Raw genomic sequence first — 16,744 nt, 5'->3', positions numbered from 1 at the left:
AATCCAATGATTCCACTTCTAGATATTTATTTGCCCAAGAGAAATGGAAATTGATGTCTACAAAAGATTTGCTCAAGGATGTTCACAGTCACCACTTTATTCAGAATAACTGGGAAGTGCCCAAATGCCCATCAACAGGGGAATGGAAAAATAAATTGCTGTACCTCCATTCAATAGAATACTACAGAATAATACAGCAAAAAGAACTGAAGATAAGGCTCAGCCTCAAAAGTGTTATGTTAGGTGAAGGGACCAGACCCTCCCAAAAGTACATAGGAATGAATGATTTATATATAAATACATATATTATATTCTAGAAAAGAAAAGGATAATCTGTAGTGAAGAAGCAGATTAGTGGTTGCTTGGGGCCAGGAGCAGTAGGGGGAAAAAGGCCAGAGGTTGACAGGGAAAGGTCAAGGCCTGTTAAAACTCATCAAGCTGTTTACATCTAAGATCTGCACACCTATCTTTTACATGAATCATACTAAATATTTTTTTCACTTTGCTGTACAGCAGAAATTGGCACAACACTGTAAACCAACTATCAGTTCAGTCGTGTCCAACTCTTTGTGACCCCATGGACTCCAGCACTCCATGCCTCCCTGTCCATCACCAACTCCCGGAGCTTACTCAAACTGTCCATTGAGTCAATGATACCATCCAACCATCTCATCCTCTGTCGTCCCCTTCTCCTCCCGCCTTCAATCTTTCCCAGCATCAGGGTCTTTTCAAATGAGTCAGTAGTTCTTCGCATCAGGTGGCCAAAGTATTGGAGTTTCAGCTTCAGCATCAGTCCTTCCAATGAATATTCAGGACTGATTTCCTTTAGGATGGACTGGTTGTTTCTCTTTGCAGTCCAAGGGACTCTGAAGAGTCTTCTCCAACTCCACAGTTCAAAAGCATCAATTCTTCCACGGTCAGCTTTCTTTATAGTCCAACTCTCACATCCACACATGACTACTTGGAAGCACTGCTCACTCTTAGCAAAACCATAGCTTTGACTAGACGGACTTTTGTTGGGAAAGTGACGTCTCTGCTTTTTAATATGCTGTCTAGGTTGGTCATAGCTTTTCTTCCAAGGAGCAAGTGTCTTTTAATTTCATGGCTGCAGTCACCATCTGCAGTGATTTTGGAGCCCAAGAAAATAAAGTCTGTCACTGTTTCCATTGTTTCCCATCTATTTGCCATGAAGGGATGGGACTGGATACCATGATCTTAGTTTTCTGAATGTTGAGTTTTAAGCCAACTTTTTCACTCTCCTCTTTCACTTTCATCAAGAGGCTCTTTAGTTCTTTGCTTTCTGCCATAAGGGTGGTGTCATCTGCATATCTGAGGTTATTGATATTTTTCCCAGCAATTTTGATTCCAGCTTGTGCTTCATCCAGCCCAGCATTTCTTATGATGTACTCTGCATATAAGTTAAATAAGCGGAGTGACAATATACAGCCTTCACATATTCCTTTTCTGATTTGGAACCAGTCTATTGTTCCATGTACAGTTATAGCTGTTGCTTCTTGACCTGAATATAGATTTCTTAGGAGCCAGGTGAGGTGGTCTGGTATTCCTATCTCTTTAAGAATTTTCCACAGTTTGTTTTGATCCACACAGTCAAAAGCTTTGGCAAAGTCAACAAAGCAGAAATAGATGTTTTTCTGGAATTCTCTTGCTTTTTCTATGATCCAACGGATGTTGGCAATTTGATCTCTGGTTCCTCTGCCTTTGCTAAATCCGGCTTGAACATCTGGAAGTTCACGGTTCACGTACTGTTGAAGCCTGGCTTGGAGAATTTTGAGCATTACTTTACTTCAGTTTTTTAAAAATAAACAAAAATGAATTTAAAGAACTTTAAGTAAGAGAGGGGAACAGGGACCCAGACAGGTAAGGAGAGAAAAGAACCCTCTGGCACTAGCAGAGGTGCGCAGACCTGGTAAAGAATCCCGGAGGTGGGCGGGGACGGCGGGGGCGGGACCCCGGAGCGCCGCGGGAGCGGGCCGCCAGGAGTGCAGTTACTCCTCTCGGACGCTAGGGGGCGGCGTGGACAGGGAAAGGGCGCGCCGCGGTGACCCGGGAAGTGGCGGCGAGGGGGCGGGCCGGTGCGCGGCAGGCCATGTGGGCGCCGGCGCAGCCGGGAACCGCGCGGGTAGCCATGGCGGAGCTGCAGCAGCTCCGGGTGCAGGAGGCGGTGGACTCTATGGTGAAGAGTCTGGAGAGGGAGAATATCCGGAAGATGCAGGTAGCGGGGCGGAAGCCGACCTGGGGGTGGGGGGAGCGAGTACGGTGCGGGGTTTTCTGCCCCTGCCCGCGGCCGCCTCAGGATCCTTCCGCACCACTGCCTCCCAGCCTGCGGACCCGGGTCGGGGTGGCCCTGGGGTCGTCGCTGAGCCCTTGGAAGCACTGCTCACTCTTAGAACTGGAGCTTCGGCTGAGCGAATGAAATCTGTGAGCCTTCGCCACGCGCAAGGCCGTTTGTCCCCCGCCCCCAAGGCCAGGCGGGGGACGGGGTGTCCCCTCGCCAGGGTTGAGAAGCCCGCTGGAGTAAGGTGTTCAGCCTCCCCCACCTTCCCGTCTTGCGCGGCCGCTTCGCAGGGGAGCAGCCAGAGCCCGCCCAAAGAGCACCGCCAAGGTGAAAGACCGGAAACCCGACGGTGCTCGGCCTCCTCAATGGCCTGGTCATGCTCGGCTCACGCAGCGATGTCTCATATGCTGTTCTGCTTTGATCCCCTGAATGTTATGCGGCTGTTGATACCACTTCCCTGACCGGATTGTGGGTTTCGCTTGTCAGGGTGTCCCTGGAGTCAGTGGACCAGTTGTCCCCTGGTGGATGGTTACTAGATCGCTGACCTCTGAACCCTGTGGTTTAGGCACCTGGTTTTCAGAACTTGGCCCCATCTCATCCTCCACTACCGTCCCCGTCCATCCAGCCGTCGGTTCAACAACTGTCACCGAGCTAGCAGCAATGAAACACTCTGCTAGGCACCGAGGGTAATGTTTCCATTCGTGGTCTTAAGCCCTTGGTGTCTATTCTAAAGAGAGGCGCAGGTGCGACGCGCCCCCTAGCCTCTGCTGCCCTCGGTGGTGGTCATCTCTGCACTAAGGCTTTCGTGCCTCACCCTTCTCTGCCCTCCCCCCACAGGGCCTTATGTTCCGGTGCAGCGCCGCCTGTTGTGAGGAAAGCCAGGCGTCTATGCAGCAAGTGCACCAGTGCATTGAGCGCTGCCACGCACCTCTGGCTCAAGCCCAGGCCCTGGTGACCAGCGAGTTGGAGAAGTTCCAGGTGAGGAATACCCCAGCCAGACCACTCCAGCCCTAGGTGTTGCTCTTTTGCAGATGACAAACGTTGGCTCAGAATTCTTGGCTTTAGTGTCTTGTTTCTTTGTTAACATCTGTGACAGTCCTATGTCCGGCTAGTCTTTACACGGTTTAAAATTTTGGAAAAAGTCCTAGAGGTTGAGTGCTGTAAGAATTTCCCATAGAAACAATGCAAAAGGGAGTTCATGACCAAGAGCCTTATGCTTTTTTTTCCCCCATAGACATCAAATATATGTATACTGTACAGTATGAAGCTTTGTAAAATATATTAGTTCATTCTTACAATAGCAGAATCCCCAGGAAAGTAGAATAAGCCAGTCTTTAAAAGGTACAGATTAGAGCAAGATCCTACCATCATTTTGTGGGTTTTCCAACCCAGGATGCCCCTACTTGCTGTACCCAGAGGGCAGCTCCTGTGTCACTGAAGAGCAGTCATTTACATGAAGCATTATTTTTGTTGACTCATTGATGCCTGACTCGCAAGCCTCTCTGAGGTCACTGAGAGCCCCCTCTCCCCCTGCCCTGCTCCATATTTCTCTCTGGAGCAGCAAAGGGTGTCCCCAGCTTCCTTTTACTCCCTTCCTCTGGGTATACATTCCTGAAACTTGGGTGGAAGAGGGCCCACTTCTGATCAGGCTATTTCATAGCCTAGGATTCTGTTCATGTGGACAAATTTATATCCAATGTGAAATATTTTTATATTCTATATAAAATTCTTCAAAATGACTGGCACTGTAAAAGGATAACTTCTCCAAGATCATGAAACTCCAAAGGGTTTCTCTGTGTTTGACACTTTATTTTACAAGTCTTTCAAAGTTTGCTTCTTGAATTACTGTACAACTTTCTCTTCCATTCCCTGTTCAGTCCTGCAGTCAGGCTTACTTTTCCATTGCACCAGAACCACTCTTTCCAATCCCCTCCATGGGGCCAAATCCAACGGTCATTTCTCATCTTACTCAGTCTGCCTCCATCACTGACACAGTGGGTCACTCTCCCCCTTGCTTAAAAATCTTTATTCATTTGGCCACCAGGATAGGATAGCTCACTCTCCTGGTCATGCCTCCCCACCCCCACTTTCCTTTCATGTTCTCATTTACTGTCTTTTTTACTCTCTCCAATCTCTGAAGAGCACGGGAGTGCCCAGGGTTATGCTTGGACCTCAATCTAGTTCTGTAGTCTCATAGCAAATATCTACATACTGACAACTCCTGCATTCGTATCTTTAGACCAGCTTCACTCCTTATCCAGGTTCATATATCCAGCTGTTTCGCCAACATCTTCACTTACTTGTTTGTCCATCTCCCTCCACTGGAATGTCAGTTCACGGAAAGAAAGAGCTTTATCTGTTTCACTCATTGCTGTATTCCCCAACAGGAGAGTCCCTAGCACGCAGTAGAAGCTCAATAAATATTTGCTGAATTGAGTATTTTTCTGTAGCGATGCCAGCCCTTATAAAATCAAGGTGTTTGAAAGTCTGTAGTTGAGTAACAGTAGCCTCTAGTTCCTTCTTACTTCCTGGAAGGCACTTCTTACAATTTTTTCGGTCATTCAGCTACTTTCTAGTAACGCTTTGCCTGGGCCCTCATGGTGCCACCCTCTGTTTTAATCAGGACAGTCTTGGTCAATTCCACTATAGTGTCCCTTTAATTGATCAAGATAATACACGTCAAGCCAAAACATGTAGTATAGAACGTGGCACATGATAAGCACTTGGTAAATGAAGGTCAGCCTTTCATTTGGTCTACCCTGTTCCTTCTTGCCACAGGACCGCCTGGCCCGGTGCACTATGTATTGCAATGACAAGGCCAAAGATTCGATAGATGCAGGGAGTAAGGAGCTTCACGTGAAGCGGCAGCTGGAGACCTGCGTGACCAAGTGTGTGGATGACCACATGAACCTCATCCCAACCATGACCAGGAAGATGAAGGAGTCCCTCTCTTCCATTGGGAAATAGCTGTCTGCTAGTGGCCATCAGGGCTGAGGGCAGGAATCAATTTAAAAAGAGGAATGGGGATTTGGGTCTTTTAAGGAGAGTTGATGAATGAGGAAATTAAGAACAGCAGCAAGTCTAAGGCCTGTGTTTCTTTCCTCTGGACGCTGGTTCCTTTGTGTTTCAATCCTAGAAAGTGAAATGGATAAAAAGCAGTGCTAAAATTTGGGTCACAGATAGCACAGGAGGTTTGTTGTGAGCCTGAATTTCATGTGGCAAGTACTTCTCCTGCCAATAGGGAGTCTCCCCTGTACCAAACCAGGGCCCGCCAAGGTACCAGATCCTCTTACTGCACAGATACCAAGAGGCTGGCAGGTAACCAGCTTATGGTCTAGTGGAGTATGAAAGGAGGTGTTTCTGTTTGGTGTCCACCTGCTGTTTACCAGAAGGATCACTACAACATTTTCCACAAACGAATAAAATCCATCCAGTCACTAATGTAGAAAGGGGCAGGGGTCTTCCAGGGGGTTTGTTTTGCTTGTTTTTCTTTTATAGGCAAGGGCATGACGTTAAGATGTAAAGTTGGGAGAGGCAGTTTGGATAAAAACGTTGAAAGGGTCCCTGCAGGTACTCCTTTCTGACCATCAAGATGTGGATGTGTGTTTCTTAAAATTCTCACACATCACATCATTCAGCCAGGAGACCCTGCAAAATTGTAAGAAGCGATCTCACACTGGTAAGGGAAGCAAGTGCTCTCCCTCTCACTGGCAGCCATGGGCCTGAGGCCACCTGCAGCAGAGTCAGCAAGCTACCAGACAATCTTACAGTGACACTCAGCCTTGAAGGGAAACGGGGTTTTGACAGTATAATATGCTCATATTCAGGAAGGAACAGTGAAAGAGGCTACTTCAGTAAGAGGGTTGTGAAGGACGGGCTTTGGAAAAATCTGTTTCTCATGAAACAGAATGAAAGCTAAACCCAGTGTTGCTTACTTTGCCCCCTGAAATAACAGCTTTGTTGAGACAATCCCCTGGCAACAAAAAAAAATCGAGGGAGGAAAAGTAAGCAACTCAGGGATGAACTGTGGCTCCTTTAGAGCGATGAAGGGACTGCCCTCCATTACCAAATACCACTTCTGCCAGGGCCTTTGCTACACGCGTTGTTCTTGCCCCAGTTCTGGCCCCTTATCATTGTGATAAGGACCTTGTCTTTTTACCAACTTACTACTTGAAATGATAATATTGTCTGTTTGCTGTATCAAGACTGTGATATATTTTCCTAGTGGTTTGGTTTTTGCAATAAATAAGACTTAATTTTCTTCCACTATTGTGTTTTTTCCCTTATATCTGGGCAGTGAATATATAACTTTGTCAGGATACTTCCCTTTGTAACGTGTGAAATAAATTTAAGATGTCCCAGGGAGTGAAAAGTAGTTACGTGTTATAGTCCGGGGGCTTCTAAGTGAGAACTTTGAGGACATACTAGAGCGCTGTGAATATAAGTCTGTTAATGTAAAAAGACAAACTGGAACGCTGAAGAATTCAATACCCACATCAGGTCTCTAGCTTCCACCGTGGAACTAGGCAGGTGGCCCTGCGCTTCCCACACCCCTCGGTCAGTTGTCTGTGTTTGCCTTATTCTCATTCAGAGGCTGTTACTCGACCCAGGAGCTCGCACGCATATCCTACCATTCGAAGACATGGTTACACCTCAGGAGAAAGGCTGGCTGTTCTCACTGCTCCTTGCAGGTCGTCTCTGGCCTCCAAGGTTCATCCTTTCCATTTCCTCTGCCTGAAGAGCCCTCTGGCCAGGCCCAGCATATGTAACTTCTACCCATCAGAGGCAGGCAGGATAGGAGCTCTCCAAAGATGTGCTCATCCTAATCCCTGGATCCTGCAAATACACTACCTTGCAGGTTACTAAGGACTTTGCAGATGTTAATTAGGTTACAGACCTGAAAATGGGTTGATTAGCCTGGATTACCTAAGTGGGCCTGATCTAATCAGTTTCCCTAGCTGAGGTCAGAAGAGATGAGGCAGAAGAAGTTCTAAAGCATGAGAGGATTCAACCCCCACTGCTGGGGGGTGGATATGGGACACATGGAAAGTGTGGGGAGGGATGGGAGTGGCTGCACAGACCCCCAGCTGCCAGCCGGCAAGAAATCAGGACCTCAGTCCTGCCACAACAAGGAACTGAATCCAGTAGACAGCCTGAATACACTTGGAAGCAGATGGATCTAAAGAGCATCCAGAAAGGAACACAGCTCTGCCAACACCTTAATTGTGACCCTGTGCAACTAAGCAAAGGACCCTGCAGCGCCACACATACCTGACCTACAGAACTGTGTGATTATAACTCTTGGCAACTCCAATATGTAGTACAGTATGATTAACTGTTGTTAGCATGCTGTACATTACCAAGTGTAGTTTTAACACACTAAGTTTGTGGTAATTTGTTATGGAAGCAATAGGAAACTAACATACCATCCTTAAGCCCCATCATTCAGTACAAATACCGCTTCCATGAAGCCTTCTCTGGTTTCTCCATCTATTGATGTGTCCCCTGTTAAGTCTCAAATTCTGCCCCCAAGCCTCTTCAGCCATCCCCACGGTCCACCTGGTTTATATAATTGCAGTTATTGACATACATCATATTTCTCCTACTAGATGATGTAATACTCAGGGCAGTCACTTCAGTCCTGTCCGACTCCTAGTGACTCTGTGGATGACCCCGCCAAGTTCTTTTGGCCATGGGCTTCTCCAGGCAAGAATACTGGAGTGGGCTGCCACGCCTTCCTCCAGGGGATCTTCCCAACCCAGGGATTGAACCCACATCTCTTACGTCTCCTGCATTGGCAGCTGGGTTCTTTACCACCAGTGCTACCTGGGAAGCCCACTCAGGGCAGCATCTGAGGCTTATTCATCTTTTATTTTCCTTCCAAGGTGTAGCACATATATGTAGCCTGCTAAATTTTTCTTGAAAGGATGTTTCACAGCTTGTATGGCTGGTTAGTGTTTAATAAGATGAATTGCTGTGACAATGAAGAATTGAAAAATGGACCTAGAAATATTTGTGACTATAGAAAGGAAGAGCTGATTGATGATGGATACTGACAGCATACGAAAATTAGAAGGGATGACCGTCAGGTAGGTGAGTCTGGGGATGGGGATGACAGAGGAGGAGATGGTTAGATGGCATCACCAACTCAATGGCCATGAGTTTGAGTAAATTTCAGGAGTTGGTGATGGACAGGGAGGCCTGGCGTGCTGCATTCCATGGGGTCACAGAGTCAGACACGACTTAAGTGACTGAACTGAACTAAATCTCCATGAACAAGCAGAAAGTTATGTCCCTGATGAAGGGACAAGATAAAGCCCCAGAAAAACAACTATATGAAGTGGAGCTAGGCAGCCTTCTGGAAAAAGAACTCAGAATACTGATAGTGGAGATGATTCAGTATCTTGGAGAAAGAATGGAGGCAAAGATTGAGAAGATGCAAGAAATGTTCACCAAAGACCCAGAAGAACTAAAGAACAAACAGAGATACACTAGAAGGAGTCAACAGCAGAACAACTGAGGCAGAAGGGGCACAAATGACACGGAGAACAGAGTGGTGGAGATCCCTGCCGCCGAACAAAGGAAAGGAAACGGAAGACAGCCTAAGAGCCCGCTGGGACAGTAAATGCATCAGCATTTGCGTCACAGGGGTCCCAGAAGAAGAGAGAAAGGACCTGAGAAAATATTTGCAGAGATAATAGCTGTAAACTTCCCTAACTGGGAAAGGAAATAGTCAACCAAGTCCAGGAAGCACAGAGAGTCCCAGGCAGGGTAAACCCAAGGAGGAACACGCTGAAACACATAGTCATTAAACTGACAAAAATTAAAGACAGAAATAAAATATTAAAAGCAACAAGGGAAAAATGACAATATACAAGGGCACTCCCATCAGGCTATCAGCTGATTTCTCAACAGAAACTCTACAAGCCAGAGGAAATGGCATGATACATTTAAAGTGATCAAAGGGGAGAATCTACAACCAAGAATACTCTACCTAGCAGGAATCTCCTTCAGATTGGATGGAGAAATCAGAAGCTTTCCAGACAAGCTAAAGTTAAGAGAATTCAGCACCACCAAACCAGCTTTACAACAAATGCTATAGGAACTTCTCTAGGCAGGAAACGAGAAGGAAAAGAGCTACCTACAGAAAATCCAGAAAAATTAAGAAAACAGTAATAGGATCATATATATCTGTAATCACCTTGAATTTAAATGGATTAAATGCACTAACCAAAAGACATAGACTGGCTTAGCAGACGAAAATACGTGCATGTATGCACTTCCACTTGTCACGTCAGTTTGCTTGATGCCCCCCAATTGTATGTAATTATTTTATAGTTAGGATAATCATGTTCCCACTATGGCGTGAAACTATACTTATCTTTTATTTTTTGTCTGGCTATTGATTGTGAAAACTGATAAACCTCTTTTACTATTGTGATTATATAACTATTACTTGAAACCATTGTGTCATGATTGGCCAACAGAGAAATAATAGCATTCTGTATCACCAAAACTACCATTTAATAGAAAAAACTTTAATCACTTTTTAAAATCCAAATGCATATCAGAATTATCTTGGATTTTTTTGAAAAATACAGATGCCTAGGTGTTGCTTTTTTCTCCAGAGCTCCAGATATGTTTCTAATGAGCAGCTCTGTTTAAAAACAACTGGACTATGTGAGGGTTGTTTACTTTCATCTAGTTTGCATCACTTCTTCTATCTCACACTCAGTGCTCTCATTTCACTTATTTTACGTTTTCTAATTTCTTCATCTCTTCTTTTTTTTTGAGGTTCTTTCTCATGCCTTTATCAAGCATAGTAGACAAGTTCTGGTATACATAATATGTAAATAATATGTATAATATATATATTTTAGAAAACATGACTTTTTGCCTAACTAAAAAAATTTATGACATTTTGATTCCACTTGTTTGACTTAGTGTGAATAGGATGCAAGATTTCTAATTAAAAAAAAAAAGATATAGAACGAGCAACAAAGGTTTGCTGTAGAGCAGAGGGAACCATAGGCAATGTCTTGTAGGAACATATAGTGAAAAATAATTTCAAAAATAATATATGGTATATGCATAACTGAATCACAAACAAATTCTACTTTTTGAAATTTAGTGATGTTTATATTATTTCCAGTTTTTCTAAATGCCCTATGGACATCTGATAACAACATATGAGATACAAAACTTTAAATATATTTATGTAGGATGTAAGATTAATATAAATTAAGTAGAAATATATTAATTTAAATTATTAATGCATCATTCAAGATGCTATTATTATTTTTTATACACTTGATAAAATATTCTCAGAGAAGTGTTAATATGTCTCACTACGATTGTATTTTTTTTTCTTTTCCCTTATATTTCTTCTGGTTTTTGCTTTATGTATCTCTGTTTTTTGTTGTTAGGTATCAAATGGTTTTATGATGTCTATCTTGTTTGTGAATTGTACCTTTTATCATTAAAATATTCATCTTTGCTTCATTTAAAAATAATTTTAATTTTTTTAAAAAAGGCAAATAATACAATGGAGCATACGTCCATCTCCTCCTCCAGCCCCACAGTCACCCTCTACTGCCCTCTACTGGCAGACTATAGCAGAGGGGGCAGACGGAGCAAAAATGTGGTTTACACGGTTTCACCCCAGCCTTATTGAGCAGATAGAAGAGTTATTGTGGAGCCGAAGGATTTGCTTAATAACTGGAACAAATATAAAGTAATAGAAATATCTATGTTTAAATAAAATAAGAGAACATCTTAAATTTCAAATATCTGTTATAGGAAAAGAGTTTCACAGGCAGATAGATAACCAAATACTTATTTTAAATAGAAACCATTTTATTCTTCTTGAATAAAGGAACAAATGAATGGCTAAGGGAGTGGATGAAGCGGGGTGGATGAGTAACAGACAAAGCCCTTCTAGAGGTTTCCATCAGCCCATCATAGCAACTTATTTTCACAGAGTTTACATATAGCGTTTGTCTTGGTAAGATGTTAATGATCAGTTTAGATTCTCAAATGCTTTAATCACCACAAGTAATCTCTATACACAGTATTTAGTTCTGGTTGCAGTTATGGAAAAGAAGAGCTATTTCATGAAAAATGTTTTGGATATATCTGTGTTTTTCTCACAGAATCATAGGACACTACCTTGGTCTGGTCTATTTTAAGTCAAGGGTTGTGTTTATAATCAGATACACTTTTGTGTAATTGTCTCAATACATAGAAATGCTTTAAGAAACTATAGCATGAAATAATTATATTGGTTTGATAAAGGACTGGAAGCAGGTATTAAAGTTGAGTACCTTCATTGATAATTTTGTTGCAGGAAGGGCAGTTTCCCATGCTGAGATAGATACCTTATGGGTGTCCATTTGGAAACAATAATTTCTTGCAGGAGTGTTATGATTATCCAAGCTTATTTTACAGGTGAAAAGATGAAGGTTCAGAGGAGCTAAGTGGCCTGCCCACCCTCAGTTCCTAAACAGCCAAGTACTGCCTGAGGCATGTTGGTGCTACTGCCCAGGACAGGCATTCAGTCCAGCCTCCACCCCCCAGCACAGCACACAGCTAGGAGGACCCCAGGGAATACACATCTCATGGGAAGAACACAGGGCACACGCATGGGTCAGTTCAACACTGTTGATGATTAAGACATCTGGCTGCACAGAGGCAGGGGGAGAGGGCAGCAAGCCACAAGCTGCCCAGATTCTCAGAAACACACTCTGTGCTCCTAGGCTGATGTTCTGAGCACATCAGAGTAAGCAGAGAAGCCTGGGCACCGCTGCCCCTAAGCCTCCTCCCCCAACATTCAGGGCTCACTCTCAGGGAAGATTTCTGAGTGCAAGATTCCAGGCATCGGGCACCCGCCATCACAGAGGCACGGTGGAGAGCCCTGCCACCTTCTCCCTGGTGAAAGGTGGGTTGGGAGTGAGGAGTGTGGTAGTGGAGGTCAGGTTGGAACAGAGGAGGCAGGCAGGGATGTGTGAGCATTTCTCATAGCCACGGAGCAAGTTGATTCTGGGCATAAAATGGACCCTCCCTCTGTTGGGATTACATCTCCCCCTCCAGGCAGTCCTCGCGGGTAGCTCCCTCCAGTGTGGCCACAGCTGGTGTCCTTGCCCGAACACTGGAGGGTGTGTAACTCGCTCTCACCCCCTTCTTGCTGCTCTGTGTCTCGGGCTGATCCAACCACAGCCACTCAAGCAGCTCTCAGGATTGGGTCTCTGAGTGCACCCCGTGAAGCTCCCCTCTCCTGGCCGAGTGAGGGGAAACCCTGCCTCATACACAATCTTCCTCTCTTTCCTCCTCCCTCCCTCCTTCCCTTCTCTTCAACAGAGAGGATATACCTCTTGCCCTCTTCAAAGACCTTCAGACACCCTCTCCCTCCAGCCTCCCAAACTCTCTACTCCTTTATTCCCTGAGGCAGGTCATGAGCCAAAAGCGGCAAAGTCAGTTTCAGCCATCCCTCCTGCAAGTCCTACATCGGTGACTTAGCCCCTCATTTGGAACAAGGGGATGTTTCACACTTACTGTTTGGTCCCTCCTGGGGGGCTTCAGAAGGATTCCCATTGCAGCATCCTATCCTAGAGCACAGATGAGTGAGGTATTCCTGGGCTCCAAGCTCTCCCTATCTTCTTCCCACACATATGACTAGATTTCGAGCTTGTCCCCCACACTCTGAGGTTGCCTAAGAGAAGGTTCACTCTACTAGTGGGTGTACGATTTAGTTTAAAGCACCTGGACCAGGATTCAGGCAGTCTTGTCATAAGCCTGTCTCTCTCACTAAAGGGCTGTGAGACCCTAGACAAGTTAGTTACCCTCTCAGGGTTTATGATTCTCGGCTTTTAAACAAAAAGCTTGAGTCTGATGGTTCCCAGGGCCTTTCCAGTTCTAGGATGCGAATCGGTCTAGAGGACTATGCAAGGTCAGGGCCAGGCCTGTTCTAGGACACAGATGAGGACCAAACCCTCTGGGTAGTTCCTGACATTTCCATTCCCTCTGGTGGGCTGCTTTGTATCAGGTGACACGATTGTCCCGGGATCTGTCTCCTGCCTTGGGATCATGCTTTCCCGCAGTCCAGAACAGAGACAAGGGCAAGTCCCTGAGTCTGGGGGCCCCAGGGTGACTTCAAGCCTCAGCAGATAAAGGAAGCTGTGTGTTCCAAAGAGCTTTGTCTGAGGACCTAAAACAGGCAGCGGCAGGAATGGTCCAGGCTCCCCCTCCACTAAAGATAAAAACATCATGGGCTCAGGGATGTTCCCAGTTGTAAATCAATCAGCTAGGACGATTTCTGCCCTTATCCCTTGCCCAGGGTTCCTCCTACAACCTCCATCCATCCTGTCCTCCTGTCCTGGCTTCCCAGCCACCTTAACTGGAGTAGAAGGAAGTTTTCAGCTGCCTCTGACAACAGTCTACAACTTGGCCAAGTCATCGTGAGAGTCCTAAGCTGCCCAAAGCACAGGCGAATAGATAGGCATTCGGGGGCCTCCACCAACTTCTGGGAGCCAGCGTAGCATGGGTCCACTCTGACAGGCGCCCAGTGTACGCCAGGTTTCCCCACCCGCATGGCCCAGTTGCAGCTTGTTTTCCAGGAGTCAATGCCCATGAGTAATCCCTCTCCACAGCTATGGGTAGGATTTCTTTCTCATGTTGTTACAGAGATTAACGTGCTACCTCCTAAGGCTACTGGGATGATTAAATGAGATTTCATTAGTAAAAGGGCTTCCCAGGTGGTTCAGAGGTAAAGAATCCACCTACCAATTCAGGAGATGCAGGAGACTCAGGTTCAGTCCCTGGGTCCGGACGATTCCCTGGTGCAGGAAATGGCAACCTACTCCAGTACTCTTGCCTGGACAATCCCATGCAGAGAGGAGCCTGGTGGGCTGCAGTCCACGGGGTCACAAAGAATCAGACACAACTGAGCGCACACATACAAGTAAAATGTGAAAACTGGCGGCGGACAAGCTGCAGATACTAAGAAAGTAAGACCTGCCTCCCCCTGCCAGCTGTTGACCTGAAGCTCAGACTCCCACAGCTGACCCCTGTCTTCTGAGCTCCTTTGAGATTTTTGTCAGTCTGAAACCCTAAGTCAGCTTCAAATCCGGCTCTTGAAGAGAACTTTGAAGGTGTTGGGTCTACTCTGAGACACTAAATAAGCTGCCTAGAATCTAACCCATAGCAGATGGCTGTGCTGCTGGGCCCGCTGGAGAGGATGGTCTCACGTCTGGTCTTCCACCGCCCCCTGCCGGCTGCAGTGTGATACTGCAGACAATGCTGGCGTCCCAAGCCCAAGCAGTTTACAGAGGAAGACAGCAAGCCAAGACCAGGTGTCTGAGGAGGGCAACAGCTTGGAACTACACAGTGACTTATAGCTCACATAGCACTTGCCTGTTTGGTTTTCACGACCACCCTGCCTTGCCTCTGTTCCTAAGCTCAGAAGGGAATTTGCAATCATTGTTCAGCCCTGATAGCCTCACTATTAACAGCTGACCTGTCTCAGTTGCAGGCCATGTCCTATACCCTAACCATACCCTAATAGAATATTCCAGAAAACCAATGAAACAGACCTGTGCAGATCTCAATCCAAATACTGGTGTTATTTCTAAAGCGGTTCAGTTTTAACCATGCTGTAAACAATCCAGAATATTCTGAGGAAAGGAATTTTGTAGGGAAATGCATATGTGTATGTGTGTGCACCTGTGAGTCTGGTGTGTGCATTCCCTAGCAATGCAGACTGGTTAATATACGGCAGATGTCAGCATTTGTCATGATTATGATGACTAATAAGCATTTCTCATGTGCCAACCAGCTGACCGTTTCATTTATTAGTGACATCAAGAACCGGGCTCAAGTGCATGGTTTCCACAGTCCTTCCAGGCCAGAATCGTGGACCCCATCCAGTAGAATGTTGGATATTTACACAGTGAAGGCACATGACCTGGCGACACCATCCATCAGCACCAGATAGTGATGAAATCACCCATCAGAGCCAGCAGAGGGAATACCTGCCTTTCTCCTGTTCTCTTTTCAACTTGGGGGAAGCTAAACCCAGACAGCACATCATAGTAAAGGAGTCATGTCTCTGAGCCCTGCATATCTCTTAAATAACTGGAGTTTTCAGGTCATATATTTATAGACTTTTAGATCTGAAGAAGGCCTTAAGAGAGTATTCCAGTTCAATCCTTTCATTTTGCAGTAAAATGAAGCACAGAAAAGGGAAGTCCAGTCTAAGGTCACAAAAACAGAGAAACAGCTGGGGTGAGAACTCAGGGTCCTTGGCTGTTTTTTCTTCAGCTGACCTTAATTCGAGTAGTCTCATTTCTAGATGGGAACTACTGGCTTCAATTGAAGATTTTTAAGCCCCATCTTTTCTTAATGCACAGAGAAAGAGGAAGACACTGGCACATTGTAGGTACTGAATAATTGGGTTGGTTGGCTTTTGCTTTTATGGATTAATCTTACTTTATGCAACTTAAGAAGGTTAAACTCATGGGACTTCCTGGTGGTCCAGTGGCTAAGACTGCACTCTCAATGCAAGGAACCTGGGTTCGATCCCTGGTCAGGGAACTAGATCCCACACACAGCAACTAAAAGATCCTGTGTATCACAACTAAGACTCAGCGCAGCCAAATAAGTAAATTAAAAAAAAAATTTTTTTTTAAAGAAGACAATTCAAGTAATGAATTTCTCTTCTTATTCTCTCCAATGAAGTGATCAGAGGTTTGAATTGCACCCCACTGTCCCATTGCAAATCTGAGTGTGGATCTGACATTATAATATGATGTTTATTGAATCAAAGGAAAGGCTTTTTGAGGAAGACACACAGACTTAGAGTAATTCTGTTTTAAGCTTCTGGAGGCATGTGAGAATCTTCTTTGAAGGAAAGACGCTGTCAACACTTGAGCATATACAAACGTCCAGGGAGTTAGAACACAGCACAAATACTTCCTACACCTATTTCAAATATGTGATTAAAACAGACATGAAATGATGCTAATTGCCTATTAGCCATTCGGGCCTAGTAGTTTTGAATTTGCTTATCATCATGATTATAAATCATATTTTTATCAAAATCTTCCAATCCATTCAATGTTCTTCCAGTCACCATCCTGAGGAATAACACCTCTGTCATCCTGAAACTTTCACAGATTCATGTTCTGCAGGGCAAGTTCCATCGTCCATGGAATCCCCAGGGTAGCATAAGAAGACTCCTATGGGGCTTCTTCTTCAGACCCTCAGAGACCAGGGTTTACAGTTTTCTGGTACACAAGTGACACACTAGGAAGGAACAAAGGAGAACTGATTGAAGGGTCTTCCTACAGCTCAGGACTCTGTGCCACATCCCATCACTGCCAACCACTATCCTCAGACCAAACACCACTCTGCAGTCCCAGCTGCGGGGAATGCCTCCAGGACAGGACCCCATAA

The 16,744-nt window shown here is 45.2% G+C and overlaps 2 protein-coding genes across 5 annotated transcripts in view; one reads left to right on the top strand and one right to left on the bottom strand.

Moving 5' to 3' along the window:
* Positions 1-2,114: 2,114 nt before the first annotated feature.
* FAM136A (family with sequence similarity 136 member A) lies at positions 2,115-6,445 on the top strand. The gene is made up of 3 exons (XM_068977841.1): positions 2,115-2,233; positions 3,134-3,274; positions 5,075-6,445. The coding sequence occupies exons 1-3, from the start codon at positions 2,147-2,149 to the stop codon at positions 5,261-5,263; spliced, it is 417 nt and encodes a 138-aa protein (XP_068833942.1). The 5' UTR covers positions 2,115-2,146; the 3' UTR covers positions 5,264-6,445.
* An 8,530-nt stretch (positions 6,446-14,975) lies between these two features.
* The window catches only part of XDH (xanthine dehydrogenase), a 68,868-nt gene continuing 67,099 nt past the window's right edge, over positions 14,976-16,744 (bottom strand). For all 4 annotated transcript variants that reach the window (XM_068964731.1, XM_068964757.1, XM_068964748.1 and 1 more), the window contains one exon: positions 14,976-16,594. In XM_068964731.1, coding sequence (XP_068820832.1) covers positions 16,544-16,594 — 51 coding nt within the window. In that variant the 3' untranslated portion in view covers positions 14,976-16,543. The remainder of the gene's footprint in view (positions 16,595-16,744) is intronic.

Source organism: Capricornis sumatraensis, chromosome 1 (genome assembly GCF_032405125.1).
Source record: "Capricornis sumatraensis isolate serow.1 chromosome 1, serow.2, whole genome shotgun sequence".
Classification (NCBI taxonomy): Eukaryota; Metazoa; Chordata; class Mammalia; order Artiodactyla; family Bovidae; genus Capricornis; species Capricornis sumatraensis.
Note: the sequence above shows the minus strand (reverse complement) of the source record. Positions and strands in the feature narration are given on the sequence as shown.

Excerpts from the sequence above, each read along its gene's own strand:
- FAM136A (XM_068977841.1), top strand. The coding sequence starts at position 2,147 with ATGGCGGAGCTGCAGCAGCTCCGGGTGCAGGAGGCGGTGGACTCTATG. Across the intron at positions 2,234-3,133 it reads AGAATATCCGGAAGATGCAG|GGCCTTATGTTCCGGTGCAG; the intron begins GTAGCGGGGCGG and ends CTCCCCCCACAG. Across the intron at positions 3,275-5,074 it reads GCGAGTTGGAGAAGTTCCAG|GACCGCCTGGCCCGGTGCAC; the intron begins GTGAGGAATACC and ends TTCTTGCCACAG.